Source organism: Corapipo altera, unplaced genomic scaffold (genome assembly GCF_003945725.1).
Source record: "Corapipo altera isolate COAL_440 unplaced genomic scaffold, ASM394572v1 354, whole genome shotgun sequence".
Taxonomy (NCBI): Eukaryota; Metazoa; Chordata; class Aves; order Passeriformes; family Pipridae; genus Corapipo; species Corapipo altera.
This window is the reverse complement of record NW_020885020.1, coordinates 152,834-169,124: the sequence shown is the minus strand read 5'-3', so window position 1 is coordinate 169,124 and position 16,291 is coordinate 152,834. Positions and strand designations below refer to the sequence as shown.

Below are 16,291 nucleotides of genomic sequence, written 5' to 3'. Positions count from 1 at the left end.
TCACTGCCATCTCAGTGGCTGCTGGGGTGTCTCACTGCCATCTCAGTGGCTGCTGGGGTGTCTCACTGCCATCTCAGTGGCTCCCTCAAAGGAAAGCATGGGAGCAGAGCTGGGAAGAAACTCCTGGTTAGAGTGTTGGGCTGGGCTGATCCTTCCCAGTCTAGTGGAAGGTGTCCCTGTCCATGGTGTGGGGGGCTGGAACCAGATGGTGTTTAAGGTCCTTTCCAACCCAAACCATTCTGTGGTGGACACCTAAAGCTCCTGAGAGATGAGCAGTGGGAGCAGGAGAGTTCAAACCGCTGCTGATGCTGCAGGAGGAAGGGAAAGCCCGGCAGGTCCTTGTCATCTTTGTCCTTATTTAAACTTCTGCACATGCCTCTCCCTTTGAGACCCAAGTGCCTTTGGTGACACAACAAAAAGCCACACTTGGTTAAGGCCTCCTTGCTTCTACAAGTGCAATTAGATCTGATAAGAGGCCATCCATTATTCACTGTGCGTGTTCGCAGAAGGTGGTGTATCCACACCGTTCAGGCAGGGATAAATAATTCATCAGTTTAATGAAATTTGTGTCAACAGGGAGCTGTGGCAGGTATTAAGTTAAGTAAAACCGTAGTATCCATTAGGAATAAGCAAATGGAAAGTCAAGAAGTAGTTTCCAGTTGCTAGAAGATGGGCTTTGTACAGCTCTGATGAGAAACCAGCTGAGGTGGGGAGGAGACCGGGTCGAGCGTGGCAACCAAGAAGGCATTTGGGCCAAATTTTGATCCCTTTGTGTCACAGAATCATAGAATAGTTTGGGTTGGAAGGGACCTTAAAAGCTTATTTTGTTCCACCCCACTGCCATGGGCAGGGACACCTTCCACCAGACCAGGTTGCTCCAAGCCCTGTCCATTTTAAAGGAAAATGTTGCTCTGGCTGGGGCAACACCACATTTTCCTTTAAGTGATTCTTGAACATGAAACAACCTCAGTTTATTCAAAAGAAACCCAAAGCGTTGAGTGGTTGGTTATTTATTTTTTTTTTCTTCTAAATTTTCAATATTTTCTTTCTTCTTTGCAGTAAAGTGCAGGAAAACAATTCTGAGGGGCTGTACTGAGCAGCAGAGCTGCAGGTCCCTCTGCCCATGAGCGTCTCAAAGCTGGAGGGGTGGGTGGGAATCTGGAGGTCCCTTGTGGTAAGGTCTTTACTCCCATGTGTGGAAGACCAGCTTTTCAGGGAATTGCCACAAAAAGGCAATTAATGTAATAAATCAATCTCTCCTTCCCCCTGAGAGTGACTGATACCCACTGGGGCTTGCAGGGAGCACCCTTACCAAAATCCTTCTCTCTCCCCTCCCCAAGGCCTGCTCCCACTAACAATGGCCATGCAGATGGCCTGGCCTTTGCCTGCAGCCCTTGAAGAGCCATGAATTACTTTGGTTTCCTGCTCCTGCTACTCCTGCATTGACACCTGGGGCAGGTTTGGGATGGAGTTGTGTTGTTTTCCTCCTCTGCAGTCAGCAGGCGACGTGAAACTGCCCCCGCCGGGAGCTTTTGCCCTGTGGAGGGAAGGGGGGCTGGGAGATATCCTCTCAAAAATGTTAATTCCCGCTTGGTGGTGCAGAGATTTCTCAGGTCTGCAAAGCCCTGGCAGGTTCAGGAGTTCACTGGCAAACCTGGTAGGCAGTGAGGTGTCCCTTCAGCACCACGTGAAACAGCTTCCCAGGCTGAGTGCCGAGGGAAGCACCTGGAGATGGAGGGAGGAAAGCCACCTCCTTGGCCCCCCCCCTGCCCTCCAGTTCCTGGGGGTGACAGCAGCGGGCCAGGCAGCAGAGTCCTGGTGAGCACCCAGGGCACCTGTGTGTGAGGATGACCGGGGGCAGGGAGCATCCTCCTCCCGTGGGGAGGCACATCGGGCAGGGAGTTTGTTCCTCGGAGATGGGACCGGGCAGGGAGAGATTTTCTTCCTCTCAGCTAAAAGGCTTTTTGTGGCAAAATAGCCTGCAGGGCCTGGCAGAAGCTGTATTTTCTTTTTCTTGGAAGAAATAGCAAGAAAACTGTGCAAGCCTTGCTGCTTTCAGGTGACCGACTTGTCTCTCCTCACCTTTCTCCTTCCAGCAGCAAAGGCGGTGCCGGTGGCCAGAGGGAGGGAGGGAGCCCAGCAAAGGCCACTTCTCTCCTTTTTTTTTTCCCTCCTCCCCCTCCCTTTTTATTTTTTTTTCAGCTGAAAATTGCGCAGCGAGGGCAGAGGTTGCCCCTCGTCTCGCTGCCCTGCGTGGAGTGCTGTGCCGGGAGGGCACCTTTCCCGGTCCCGGGCGGGGGGGAGGATGCGGCGGCGGTTCCCCGGCTCGTCTCCGCCCCGTCAGCCTGATGTGCTGTGACAGTTCTGCTGAATTGCTGACCCGAGGGGCTGCGAGGGGCTATTTATGGGCAGACAAAGCCGGGGCACACCGGGCAGGAGGCCAGCCGGGGGGTGGCCACACCCAGGAGCAGGTCATCTTTGGGGTTCCTTGGGTGACTCGGTGGAAGAGGGGCTGTTTGGTGAAGTCGGCAGGGAAACCCCCATGGGAACTGTGGTTTATACGAGAGCAGCCCTCACGCCCCAGTGGTTCGATCCTGTTTGCAGGAGCAGGTTGGGTTTGATGGCAGGAATCTGCACTGAGAACAGCAGGCCCTCCTCTGCTTTTACCCCAGAGCCCAGGTGCTGATAGCAAAGTCTTATTTTTAGCCGTTGGAGTTAAGATTTCCTTTTGCAGGGGTAATATCAAACCATTAAACCAGACCCCTGAGCAGAGGGCAGCACCCTTAAGCTGCTCTCCTGTCAGCCAGGTTTATTTTTATCTCACACCTCTGGCACAGCAGGCTGGGAGCTCGCAGAGGAGGACTGGAGACCTTTAATAATTCATAACTCCTACATTTTGCTCCCAGCAATCGGAAAAGCCGGAAGGGCGCTGGCACAAACCTGCTCCATCCACACCACAGGGCTGTTGTGGCCCTGTACTCTCGTGCTGCTCTGCCCCATGGCCTGTCCCTGCCTGGGATTTGTCTTGGGCTCCAGCCTGGGCAGGGGACCCCGGATGGTCCCTCGTGGTGGGATGGCATTTGGGGTGGGACAGAGCAAGGCCACGCTCAGGACTGACCCGTGGGTGGACAAATACCTCAACCCTGGTGTCGGCCCATCCGTGTCCACACAGCTCCTGACATCATCTGGGCGGGCTGAGCTCGAGGGGAATTTCCAGAAGCAGGTAGTTTGCTGCTGTATCAGGTGTTTTTCTCATAATATTAGAGCTGGGACATGCTTTGCCTTTGGTTATGGAGCTGAATCGATCTTTGGGATGGTCCTGTGCCTGGTGGAAGAACATTTTGTCCCCAAAGCCTGAGGTGTGTATTGGTGAGGCTCTGCAGACCACAGCATCCCTCCTTATTCCCACCCACCTGCGAGCCAGTGCCTGCTGAGGGTGTGGAGGGCTTTGGGATGGAAGGGGAGCCCTGGCAGTGGAAGAGGGGGCCATGTGCCTTTGCCACGTGCTTGCCTTCCCAGCAGAGAAATGCTGTTGCATGGGGGGGGCTCCACAGTGGAGACTGAACCACCCTTTCTCTCACGGGTGCCCCTGGGTTCAGCTTTAGACCTGGTGGTCCTGGAAGGCTGAGATGCAGCTGGAACATCTGCCTTTTGCAGCACCTGAGTCCTTCGGGATCTGCTCCACGCGGATGGAGGAGCTGATTTGCAGCAGCTGCTTTGGCAAAGCACAGGGTGAGCCGAGTGTTACAGAGCCTGGTTTTGTTTATGTGCTGGTGGCTGTTGCCTTCTGAGTCGCTGCTCAGTCTCTGCTCATGGCTTTGCTCCCCGTTACAGCTTTTTTGGCCATTAAATTGCTTCCAGGGTCCACTTGTTCCCGTTGCATCTGAGCCTGTCAGCTCTGTGGCACATGTAGCACAGGAGCTGGGAAAGGCAAATCCAAAAGAGCTCTTGCCCTCTCTGAGCACTGGCAGGCTGCAGTGGTGCTGCAGCTGGTGCCTCACACCTTTCCTTCCACATCCCAGGGGGAGCAGCTGGTTTAGCAGCAGGCAAATGCTGTCCTCTGTCCTCATGGTGCTGGCAAGAAGCTTCCCAGCTTTCCTGCAACTTCCTCTGTCTCCTGGACAGGCCTGTCATGCACAGGCTTGTTGTCATCTTAAATATTATCCACCCTAAAATATCCTCAGGATTTGTTCTCTTGGGGAGCACAGAGCAAAATTTGCAGACACATCTTTTAGTTAAACTGAGTGACAGATTTCCTCATGTGTATGGATTGTGCATCGACCACTATTAGATCTCAGATGTCTGTGTTTGTATCCATGTGTTTTCTGTGTTGTTTTTCTCCCACTGTGAGCTGTGACTTGCCTTAATTTGGTTGAATAAGCTCACTGTGTTGCTGAACTGTAACAAGACATCATTGACTGAGCTACATCCTTCAAAATGGCACATTCTTCATCCTGTAAGAGTGGAGGGCAGACTTTTGCTGCTGTTGGTCCTGCAGCGCTCCGGGCTTGGGGCAGAACAACTGGAAAACTGGAAAAGGAGCTGAGGTGCTGGTGACAGTGGCTGGACATGAGCCCAGTGGCTGAGGGAACTGGGGGGGCTCAGCCTGGAGAAAAGGAGGCTCAGGGGGGAACTTCTGGCTCTGCAACTCCCTGACAGGAGAGGGGAGCCAGGGGGGGTCGGGCTCTGCTCCCAGGGAACAAGGGGCAGGACGAGAGGAAATGGCCTCAAGTTGTGCCAGGGGAGGTTTAGATTGGATATTAGGGAAAATTTCTTAACTGAAAGGGTGGTCAGGCATTGGCACAGGCTGCCCAGGGCAGTGGTGAATTCACTGTCCCTAGAAATGTTCAGAAGACTTGTGGATTGGCACTTGGGGACATGAGTTAGTGGAGGGCTTGGCAGTGCTGGGGGAACGGATGGACTGGATGATTTTGGCAGTCTTTTCCAACTTCAACAATTCCATGAATTTATGATTCAGATGCCTACCTTCTTTAAGGATCTCTGGCTTTAACTGGCTTATTACTTGTAGGTCATTAAAGTTCCAGGAGGGAAAAAAGAATGGGAAAAAACCCCACCCAAACCAAAACAGTTCAGGGTACTGGGGAAAATGTCCTGTTAAAATCGGCTCTTTGAGGGGTGAAGCAAAGGGCTGTGACTTCCATGGTGGCTTCCCCTGGCACAGCATTGTCCAGCTTTGCAGCCAGGTCCACTTTTGGGATGTTCATGGCGGTGGGCTGTGTGTGCTCCTGCAGCACTGATGTCCCTTCCCTTTCCTTCGTGCAGTGGCTCTGAAGAGTGGCAGTGCTGAAGAGGCGGAGGGGGACGGAGACTGCGGCAACGGACCCGCTCCAGGCTCGGCAGCTGTGCCAGAGGGAGAGCTGCTCCTACAGGTTAGTGCTCCTCACTGGCCACCTCTCTCTTGCAAATACCTTCAAGGGATTTTCCTCTTGGCCCTTTTCCAGCTTGTTTGAGTTTTGCCCTGAAAGCAGGCTGTTCTGTTGCTGGCGGCAGGTGTTTTGGTGAAACCGTGGTTCCGTGTGGTGTAGCTCTCTGTGCTTGTGACTGAGCAGAGGTGTAAGACCTCCTCAGGTCCCTGGGGAAGAAACTGTGTTGCTGCTCCCCAGCTTTTCCCATTGTTCCTGGAGAAAATTGGCATCTGTAAATTGTCCATGTGTAGGAAACATCTTGGTAGAAGCAGTGCTGGATTTCTGAGCGCAGAGATTCATCTCTGTTTCTTCACTCTCATGTGTAAACGTGCCGTAGGTGTTATGTGGGAGCCAAGGTGTTTGAGTGCTGTTTGCAGGATGGGCACACTGGTCCTGACTTGAGCATGTTGTGCAAACACTGGTGAAAACAGGGAAGAAAATGTCATGGGAGTCTTTCCTGATTTTTGCGGCAGTGATACCACTCAGTATGTAGACAGGTGCTGATTGTGTGCTCAGCCCACAGTCCCAGGGTGTATCCCAGGAGCTCTGCCAGAGCTCCCTTGGTGATGCTGGAGACAAGGCTGGGGATGCTACAGCATGGTTGGCTGAGCCTGCTGCTTCCATGGTTCATTCAGAGATGCAGGAGATGACCTTCTGTCTCCAAACTGTGCGCAGTGAATAGGAGGAGGTCAGGCTCTGGCAGCGCAAGGTCCTGCAAGGACACAGGTCTCCCCTCCCCGCCTGGCACCCGGGCACAGGCTGTAGCTCTGACCCCTGCCTGGCTGGCCTCCAGCGTGGGACGAGCATGCTGGGCAGCCCCAGCTCCCCTCCAAACGCTCACTCAGCAGGAATTGTAATTACTGTCCTGCTGGAGAGCTGAGGAGCCGGGATCTCCGTGTCTAGGGAGAGAAGTGCTAAAGCCAGGCTAGTTAACAACCAGAAAACTGAGGGTTTTCCCTCAGGATGTAACAAAACTGCTCAGCAGGGCTTGCTGGGGGTTGATTCCTGCTCATTAACTCCTCACAGAGCTGGATGCCGTCCTTTTAGAGGTACCAAGCTGGGCATTAAAAGCTCTGGGTGGAGGTTTGGCTCTCCCAGGGGTCTGTCAGTGGGATTCTGGATGTGGCAGGGGCTCCGAATCTGCCTTCGTGCCCCAAGGAGATGCTCCTACATGTTTATAAACCTACTTCCATCCAATCCATCACCTCTGATGTCCAAAGTTCCTTTGTCTCTTGGTCCACTCTGATTCTTCCCTTCTCCTCCTCTGAAATTGCTCAAAGGGTTAAAGTGCATTTGGCAGCACTAATTAACCTCTGCAGCAGATTCCCACACACTGAGATCAACCCCAGTAAATAGAGAGAGCATTTGTGCCCAGAATAAAGGGAAGGAGAGGGGGGAGAAACACCGACCTTGACAATGAAACAGGAGTTGGCAGCAACAATAGCTGGACTTGGCTGAGCCTACACGCCAGACCCTAATTAATCCTGATGTCTGTGCACTATGGAGTGGAGGAAGCAGCCAGGGCTGGCTACTGTGGCTTCCCTGCCAGGTTAGTGGTACAGGATGGTTTTGGCTCTGGGGTTTCTGGGGTCCACATGCAAGACCCTGCCTTGCAGAGGGCTCCTGCTTCCTGCTGGCAGTGTGTCCCACGGGGACCTGTTGCCCTTAGGGAGGGGTGGCCACAGGTTGCTGTCAGGGCAATGAAAGCTCTTTGGCTTCTGGGGAGGTAAACCAGTGATTTTCATGGGTTTTCATGACCTTTGCTCTTAGGCAGCACTGTGGGCTTGAAGGTTTAAAGTGGATGTCTGTCAGGATCGTTTCAGAGTTGGGGAAACTAAGTCACAGTGATTTCTATCACTTGGGCTCAGGGAGGACTCCTGTGGGCCCGCTCTCTGCCCTGGCAGGGGGATGAGGAGGTCTTCAAAGCACTGGGCTCTGTGCCACAGAGACTTGCAGAGGTTGGTGCTGTGCCTGCAGCACTTAAGGATGCTTCCCTGGATCCTGCCAGTGCCTGTGTCAGCAGTGGTCTTCTGCCTGTCAGCTCCTGCCTGGTGCCAGAGAGCAGGGATGAAAAGCCATGCCTCTGGGGACAGCAGCTGCACTCCCAAACTGGTAGGGAAGCTCCTCTGCCCCTTGTAGTCTTCTCCAGGTGCAAAGACTCAGCCTGTCCTCCCTCCTGCTTACAAAGAAATTGGCATTTCAGAAATCAGATGGTTTTGCTGCAGTTTCAAAAACCAAACCCTTCTACCTTTTCCATTTCCACTGGTTGAGGCTCTCTCAACACTGGGTTGGCCACCTCAGGGAGGGAGAGGGCAGGGGAGAAAACACCTTCCTTGGCCTTGCTCTTTGCACTCCATGGTCCTCCTCTGGCACCTGGGGAGGACAGGAGGGATGCAGATGAGGCCAGGACTGGGTGGGTTTCTCCCAAACCAGTATCCCCATCCACAAGCAGCAGCAGGGAATGCCCAGCCAGTGCTGGCACCACAGTGGTGGGTTTGCTCTTCCCTGTACATCCCCTGGCTTTTCCAGCCTCATGCAGCCACACATGGCTGCCAAGACCCTCCTGGGCCATGAGAAAGGTGGGACCTATGAGAACAGAGCCACCTGGGTAGACACAGCCAACATGAAATGCTGGTTTGATTCCGGGTTGTTGGAAGGGCTCATTTCCACCAGAATGGACCAATTCCTGATGGTGTCCACTCCTGTTCTGCAAGCAGGTCAGAGATTTTTATTAGCTCTTCACATAGGATGAGTGTAAATGTCCTCCAAAGCTGAGTCTGAGTGAATGCTCCTGGGATGGAAGCAAAGTTTTCCATCAGTTTGGATTAGGATACGCTCGGGCAGCTGTACGGAAGAGCTGCATGACCTCAGGGAAACCCAGCAGAAGGTGCTGTCTGTGGTGGCTCAGCTCCCTGCCAGCTGGGGCCAGCCAGGACTGGGGTGACCAGTGTCCTACTGGGCAAGAGTGATGTGAGTGTGACAGGGATGTCTCCTCTCTCCCACAGGCACTGAATGGCTTCGTGCTGGTGGTGACATCAGAAGGGCTGATATTTTACTCCTCGCATACAATTCAGGACTATCTGGGATTTCATCAGGTCAGTGGGACTCCAGGTTTGCAGAGTCAATTTTTCCTTGGTGGTGGAGAAGAACCCCGAGTTCCCTCCTGGGAAGAGGCTCTGCAGGAGTCATGGGGTCTCAGGGGGCTGTTTGGGGCTTTTCCTTGGTCTTGTGAATTTGGACCCCGTATTGCCAGATGTGGTCACTGAGGGGTGACAAAGGACTTCTTTGGCCCTTAGATGGACTTCTTTGGTCCACCAGCCACATTGATGGGCCATGAGGTTTCATGGCCATGGTGAGATGTCTGGGGTTCCCTGCCCAGTTTGCCTTGGGCACCCACTCCCTTGGTGGCCGCTGGTAAATCCCATAAGGCTCCAATGCTTTCTGGTTATCTTGGGCACCCAGGTAACCTGGAAGGCACTAGATCAGGTTTACAGGGAAGTGGGACTTACCTGCAGTCCCTCAGCTGCTGTGGTTTGATGTTGCTCCCACACAGCTGGCTATCCCCAGCATCTAGGGTAGATGAGGACTGTCACCTGAGCAAAGGGAGCAGGTCCCAGAGCCTTATTCTTTTGGGAATAGTGTAGGGATAAGGTGGCTTTGCTGTTGTTTTGTTCCCAAACCGTGTTTTCATCTCATCCCATAAGTCAGCTTTAGGATTTTGAAAGACATCATGTTACAGGGATGAGAGTGTAACAGGGAAGCTGTATTGGCTCTTTAGGACCGGGAGGGAGATCAGGTCCAACGTGGGCAAGGGGTCCTTAGAGCCAGGTGTGCTGTCTGTTCCCACCGGCATCAGTGTTGGTGGACGGTGTCCGGCCTCATTTGGCCAGCTGGGGCCCTGACGGGCTGTTTCCAGGTGGGACATGAAAACTGGCACCCAGGGACAGGCTGCAGAGCTCACAGGTTGCGTTTTCCCTCCAGACAGATGTCATGCACCAGAGTGTCTTCGAGCTCATCCACACCGAGGACCAGCCGGAATTCAGGCGCAACCTCCACTGGGCCCTCAACCCACCGCACGCTCCCGAGGGTGAGCCTTCCCCAGGAGGTAAATGTAGGTTGGCATCCTAGTTGGCATGAGATGTGTGGCTCCCCCAGGTACACAGTGGGAGCAGAGCTTGCTGCCACTACTTATCTATGTCTGTGTGGCTCAAGCCATGGCTTCATCCAAACATTGTGGCTTTTCCCGAGTTTCTCTCGCTGTGATCACTGCAAACTGATGCAGTGCCCAACACTGGGGACCTCCAGCCCTTTCTAGGGATCTCCAGCCATCGCTGGGGTGAATCCTTGCTTGATCTTCTCTCAGTCCATCTCTTCCACAGGGGGGAAAAGCCTTGGCTCTTCTGCTGTGATCTACAAGCCGGATCAGCTGCCCCCAGAAAACTCTTCCTTCCTGGAAAGGAGCTTTGTGTGCCGTTTTCGCTGCCTGCTGGACAATTCCTCTGGCTTCCTGGTGAGTGCAGACCCTCCACAGCAGGAGGGTGGGACAGGCTCACGCCAGGGGTTTGTGTCACTGCTGAAGCAAGTTACTCTTGGAAGACCTTTCTACCATGTGCAGTATCTGCCTGTCTCAGCAAGGAGACTTCCCCTGTTTTCCACAGGCTTGGTCTGTACCTGCAGCCTCTCCTTCTCCTCTCAGACATGCTGAATCCTGAACAAAAGTGCTTTTCCACCATGTGTTTAACTTGGTTTTTCTGTTAAAGACATGTCTTTAAACCAAGTAGGTGGTGTTCATCCCTCCTCCTCTCTGCTGCAGAGCACTGGATTTGGAAGGACAGGTCACGAGGGTGGTGAGGCCCTGGCACAGGTTGCCCAGAGAAGCTGTGGCTGCCACATCCCTGCTGAAAGTGTTCAAGGCCAGGTTGGATAGGGATAGTGGAAGGTGTCCCAGCCCATGGCAGGGGCTTGGAATGAGATGATTCTTAAGGTGCTTCCAAAACCAAACCATTCTATGATTCAGTGATTCTATTTACACCAACTCTGCAGACAGACATCTTGCTTTCAGTGCAGCTCTGCTCCCTCTCCTCTCTCTTCATCTGCTTTTCTGCACGATACTGAGCTTTTCTTCTCTTCCCAGGCTTTAAACCTGCAAGGCAGGCTGAAATTCCTTCATGGGCAGAACAAAAAGTCCGAAGACGGGTCTGCACTGCCTCCCCAGCTCGCTCTCTTTGCCATCTCCACCCCGCTGCAACCCCCGTCCATCCTGCAGATCCGCACCAAGAACATGATCTTCAGGACCAAACACAAACTGGACTTCACCCCCTTGGCGTGTGATGCCAAGTAAGCAGCAGAGCTGGTCTGAGGGGTGGTGCTGTGGGCTTCCAGCGCTGAATCCCCCGGCACAGCCGTGAGCTGGGTGTGTTCCCCGTCCCCCGCAGGGGGAAGATCGTCCTGGGCTACACGGAGGCGGAGCTGCGGATGTGCGGCACCGGCTACCAGTTCGTGCACGCCGCCGACACGCTGTACTGCGCCGAGAACCACGTCAGGAGTAAGAGGCCCTGCCCTGGCCACTTGTGCCCACCCCTAGTGCTGAGGAGTGGGCTGGCACCACGGGCAGCTCCCTTGGCTGCCGTGTCAAGCCCGGGGGCTCTTTCCCTGTAGGATGCTTTACTTTATGCTTTGCTGTGGGGCTCCTGTCACTGCAGGGAGCTTGGGATGGAGATATCAAGCTCTTAGAGACTGTCCAAAGGAGGCAACAAAGATGATGAAGGGCCTGGAGGGGAAGCCGTGGGAGGACACTGAGGGCACTTGGTGTGTTCAGCTGGAAAAGAGGAGACTGAGGGGAGACCTCAGTGCAGTTCCACCTTCCTGGGGAGGGGGCAGAGGAGGGGCAGGGACTGACCTCTGCTCTGTGTGAGCAGGGATAGCACCCAGGGAGTGGCTGGAGCTGTACCAGGGCAGGGTCAGGTTGGATCTCAGCCAAAGGTTCTTCCCCCAGAGGCTGGTTGGGCACTACCCAGGCTCCCCAGGGCAGTGGGCACAGCCCCAAGGCTGCCAGAGCTGCAGGAGGGTTTGGATGATCCTCTGGGGCACAGGGTGCAACTCTTGGGGATGGGCCTGTGCAGGACAAAGGGTTGGACTTCATGACCCTTGTGGGTCCCTTCCAAGTCAGCATATTCTGGGATCCTGTGAGTGCAGGGAGGGGTATTGGGCTGGCCACAGGTGTCCCCTGTGTGTGCAGCCACGCTCCTGCTCTGACCCCAGCCGCTTATCCTGGCTGGAAAGGGCAGTGTCACCAGAGGCAGCTGTGCCTCTGGTGAGCTGGTGGCAGCCCTCAGCACACGTGCTTCCTCCTGGCAGTGATGAAGACGGGGGAGAGCGGGCTGACGGTGTTCCGGCTGCTGACGAAGGAGAACCGCTGGAAGTGGGTGCAGGCCAACGCTCGGCTCGTCTACAAGAACGGCAAACCAGAGTACATCGTGGTCACCCAGAGACCCCTCGTGTACGTGCCAGCGGGGGCAGCCCGGGCTGGGAGGGGGACAGGCTGGCTCTTTCCATCACTGTGGGCTCTGGGATGCCCCGAGCAGGGCAGGATGTTGGGTCTGTCGTTGCTTCTTGTGCCTTTTAAAGGAGCAGCCATAGGATACCGTGCTGTCGTGCTGTTCAGCTATGTCCCCCTCTCAAGGCCACCCTTCAAGGACGGGGTGATGCTTGGTTATGTTGCAGATGTGGGGTTTTATGTGTATGTGTATAAAAATGTGTGTGTATTTGTATGTAAATGCATGCTGGTTGTAGCAAAGGGGCTTTGGCTTGCAGGGACCAGAATTATCCATTGCAGAAGCACTTTGTGTGGTGTATTTGTGCACGTGTAAGCCACAGTCTGCTCTTCCTGCCCTGCAGAGATGAAGAAGGAGGAGAGCACCTTCGGAAACGGTCCATGCATCTTCCATTCACCTTTGCCACAGGAGAGGCGCTCCTATACCAAAGTGCATACCCTCTCCTGGGCTTCCCTGATCCTTTCCAGAGCAAAGGGAAAACCAGCAAGTCCAAGAAGACCTCCTGCAGCCCTGGAGGGTGCTCCCAGAAGAATGGTGTTGACCCCAGTTCTCTGCTGGGCGCTGTGATGCGACAGGACAAGGCGGTGTACGCCTCCCACCCAGCTCCCACTCCTAACCCCTCCTGCAGCAGCAGTTTCCACCTCGAGGACGTGTCCGTGCCAGAGGCAGGAAAGGATACCTGGAGTATGGGTGCTGCTCCAGTTTCTTCAAGGGGGAACAGCCTCAAAGAGGAGCTGCTGGATTCGCAGCAGGAGGACCCTCTCTTGGCCACCCTGGACTCGCTGTCAATTAAGAGCGACGAGAGCTGTTCCAACAACGAGCTCTTCGCTGCACTGGAGGGGCTGGGGTTGAACGCAGAGGACCTGGAGCTCCTGCTGCTGGATGAGAAGATGGTGATGGTCAATGTGGACCCAGAGCACTCCCCATCCCTGAAAGACAGCCTGGCCAGCAACCAGATTCTCTCCTACATCCACAGCCCTCCAGTGGACAAGCAGGAGGGAGGGCAACAGGCATGTCCCCTGCCAGGCCTGTCCCCGAGCCCACGGGGAGGCCCTGCTCCATCCCACACTCTGTCACACGCAGAGAGTGAGGACCTGCCACAGGGTGTGGTGCAGCCCAGCCCTACCCTGGGCCAGCCCCCTGTCCAGCTGTGGGAACAGCCCCTCCACGCTGTGCCAGAGCTGCTGCCAGAGGGGGAAGGGCCGTCGGATGGCTCTGGCTCACAGTGGAGACCGGCTGGGGAGGAGGCTCTGCTCCGCTTCCTCCAGCCAGCGCAGGGCATCCCATGGGACAAGGGCCCCAGCTCACCCCCAGGAGCCCTCTGCAGGCAGGAGCCACCCAGGGCTCGGTGGCTTGAGGGTGACTATCCAGCCGTGCAGCCCATCCAGGAGGATGCTCACGGGTCCTTCTCCCTGCCCAGCCAGTGCCAGGGCCGTGTGGGACGCCCTGACTGGCCGAAACACCGTCACTCACTGCTGAACGGGCTGTGTGGCCACAGCCCCGATTCCCCTCCACACCTCCTTCCCAGCAGCAGCCCCAGCCCATGGCAGGACTATGTTTCCCCACTCCTGGGGTCTCCAGCTCAGCCTGGTTTTTATGGCATCACCCAAGACTTCACCTCCCAGCACCAGGGCTGCTTGGGCCCAGGCCTGCTGCCACAGCACTTCAACCTGAACGGATCATGCAGCATGGAAACCACAGGCAGCGGGGGCTCCCGGGAGGAGATGGCTCTGTACCCCGGTTTTTTTCCCCCTTCCTACCAGCTTATTCCCGAAAAGCAGCTGAGCCCTGTTCCCTCCATGCCGCAGCACCCTTTCCCGAGCTCAGCTGCTGGGCACTTCAGGAACATCAGCAGCCATCTGGAGACTCTGAATTCCTGCGGGCCGTACACCTCTGCTCTGAGTCAGGAGGGCAGGCACAGGGTAAGGGTGCACCTCTGCTCTGAGCCAGGAGGGCAGGCACAGGGTAAGGGCCTGTCTCCACTCTGGGGTTCAGTGTTTTCTGTCCTGGTATTGCCCGGGAGCCTTGGCACTGGGAGGCACACACTGACTGGTGAGTACATGGAAATGGCCTTGCTCTGGCTACTGCATGGCCAGAAAGGGAGGTTTTAGTGGCTTTTCTTTGCACCAAGAGTTGAAGAGCAAAAGACCAGCCTGTGAGTTTGTTTGGAGGTGGCCATTCCTCGCTCTGATTTCCATATTGTTTGTTTAATTGCTGTTTCTGTATAAGGAGTGGTTCCAACCAGGCACTGGTGAACTGTGATGGGTGGTACAAAGCACGTGTGAGATGATATTCTGTAGCATCAGGTCTTTCCTTTGTGAAAGCATCCCCTGGCCTGTGCACAACCCCTGTGGAGAGCCCACCTGGCTGCTGCTGAGCCCTCCAGCATCCCAAGGCCAGGACCACAGCACTGGATCTGAGTGTCCCATGCACCTCAGCTCCTCCCATTCCACACCACCTCCAACTCGTATACCAGGCACCTTCTCACTCTGTTGAAGAGCTTCACTCTGGCCCTGCCTGGGAGTGTGTAGAACCAGTCCTGACACATCTCTAGAGCTTGGTGGCCACATCATGTTTTTGGCTTGCCAGGAGTGCAGGTGCAGGACCAGGCACTGCTTCAGGTGCAGCCGAGGTGCTCGTGGTTTCCCGTGATCCACAGGGCTGGGATACCTGCCCAGGCAGGTCCATAGGTGAAAACTAGGGCCAGCAACGGGTCAGCATTTGCAGGAGAGGCCCTGGGGGAAGGCTGGGATGTGCATGAGGTGGCTGCTCTGTTCCCCCTCCTGCCAGCCCCCTCTGGGATCAGCCTGACCAGTGCTAATAAACCCCTGCAAAGGGCCTCACCCCTGCTTTCTCTCTCTCCTAGACCCACAGCAGCCATGGTTTGCCCAGCTCTCCCATGGGACTCCCCGAAGAACACCCGGTGCTGGGAGGAAGCCTGGCACCCCCCTGCCAGCCTCAGCCCCGGGCAGAAGTGCTGCCAGATCACCCTCATGCCTCCAGTGGGGACTTCTGTCTCTAGGAGAGACTGGAATGGACAAACCAGGACTATTCCCTGGGGAAGGAGCTGCCTTCAAGTTGCAGACACCAAACCTCCCCAGCTGCCAGTGCTCTTGATGTTGGTTGCTTTGGCTCAGCTGGGGCTTCTTTGCCCTTTTATCAACTTGCCACCATCCTGCTCCATGTGCCATTCTTGTGGAGGGGTCCCTGGCCTGGGGAGGGGCAGTAGCAGGCAGCAGGGCTGGAGGACAGATTTCCCAGGGCATTGGGAGCATGCTGGGCTGCGATGCAGGTCTCACATTGTTCAGGAGTTGAGTGGCTCTTGGTCAGCTGGAGGATCTCATTTATCTTTTACTGTGTCTCATCGTACCCATCCAACCTCCTGAATGTGTTTTTTTGGTGTGTTTTGCCAGACTTCTGGAAAGCCAGGTTGCTTCCCTGCCTGTGGCTTGTCTCCCATGGTCTGTTAGGCCCTGGCAGTGCCTGTGCCAGGCAGCCCTGGCCCTGAAGGACAGGCGGGTTTTGGATGCAAAGCTTTACCAAACCTTTGCATTTCCATGCATGATCCAACACAGATGCAATACCTGTGTGTCCAAAAAACAAGAGACAGAAAAGGTTTTTACCTGTGGTATTAAATTCCCTGCCATCCCAGCCAGGCACCTGTGGCTGTGGCCACATTGTACAGATACTGCCTGTTTTATAAGGAAAAGGAGCCCTGTTTTGTGTTCTTGTGTTGCTCTGATCGTTCCCCACCCCAGCTCTCCCTGTGTCCCATGGTTAGGATCCAGATTAGAGCTCCTGTAGCCAGCACCCTGGGGTTTGTTGTCCTGTGTGTGATGTGCCCAGGTTGGCTGCTCAGCTGGTTTTCTCCTGGATGATGGGCTCTGAGGTACCTTCAGACTTCAAGTCTCTAAAGTTTTTGTTAAAAAAAAAGAAAATTTCAGTAAGATAAAGAAAATAAGGGTAGTGATTCTTAATTTTACATACTGAGAAAGTGGTATTTCCCCGCAGAACATAACTGCAGCCCATATATGTGTTTATAATATGAGCTGACAGGTTTATTTTTATGCCCCTCCAGAGGAAGAAACAGCCTCTTACCATCCCAAAATTGCATCCTTTGGAAGGGGATGAAGAGACTGTTTAAAAGATCAGAAACACAGTGACCCTTTAAGAAACCTGACAAAGCTCATCCCTCCTCCTGCGTGTCCAGCTTTGGTTTCATGTGAATTTCTATTCTTTCAATAAATGGCTTTAGAGCTCATCCCCTGACATCCCCCTTGCTTGGTTGTGTCTTTTCCTGATCTGAAGCGT

At 54.7% G+C, this 16,291-nt stretch overlaps 1 protein-coding gene across 1 annotated transcript in view; it reads left to right on the top strand.

Annotated features, from left to right (window-relative positions):
* LOC113959076 (aryl hydrocarbon receptor-like) overlaps positions 1 to 15,698 on the top strand; it is a 23,968-nt gene extending 8,270 nt beyond the window's left edge. Inside the window, exons 3-11 of the mRNA XM_027667849.1 lie at positions 5,284 to 5,390; positions 8,432 to 8,521; positions 9,408 to 9,513; positions 9,806 to 9,936; positions 10,561 to 10,763; positions 10,862 to 10,971; positions 11,784 to 11,925; positions 12,324 to 13,902; positions 14,847 to 15,698. Coding sequence (XP_027523650.1) covers positions 5,284 to 5,390; positions 8,432 to 8,521; positions 9,408 to 9,513; positions 9,806 to 9,936; positions 10,561 to 10,763; positions 10,862 to 10,971; positions 11,784 to 11,925; positions 12,324 to 13,902; positions 14,847 to 15,002 — 2,624 coding nt within the window. The 3' untranslated portion in view covers positions 15,003 to 15,698. The remainder of the gene's footprint in view (positions 1 to 5,283; positions 5,391 to 8,431; positions 8,522 to 9,407; positions 9,514 to 9,805; positions 9,937 to 10,560; positions 10,764 to 10,861; positions 10,972 to 11,783; positions 11,926 to 12,323; positions 13,903 to 14,846) is intronic.
* The last annotated feature ends 593 nt before the right edge of the window (positions 15,699 to 16,291 follow it).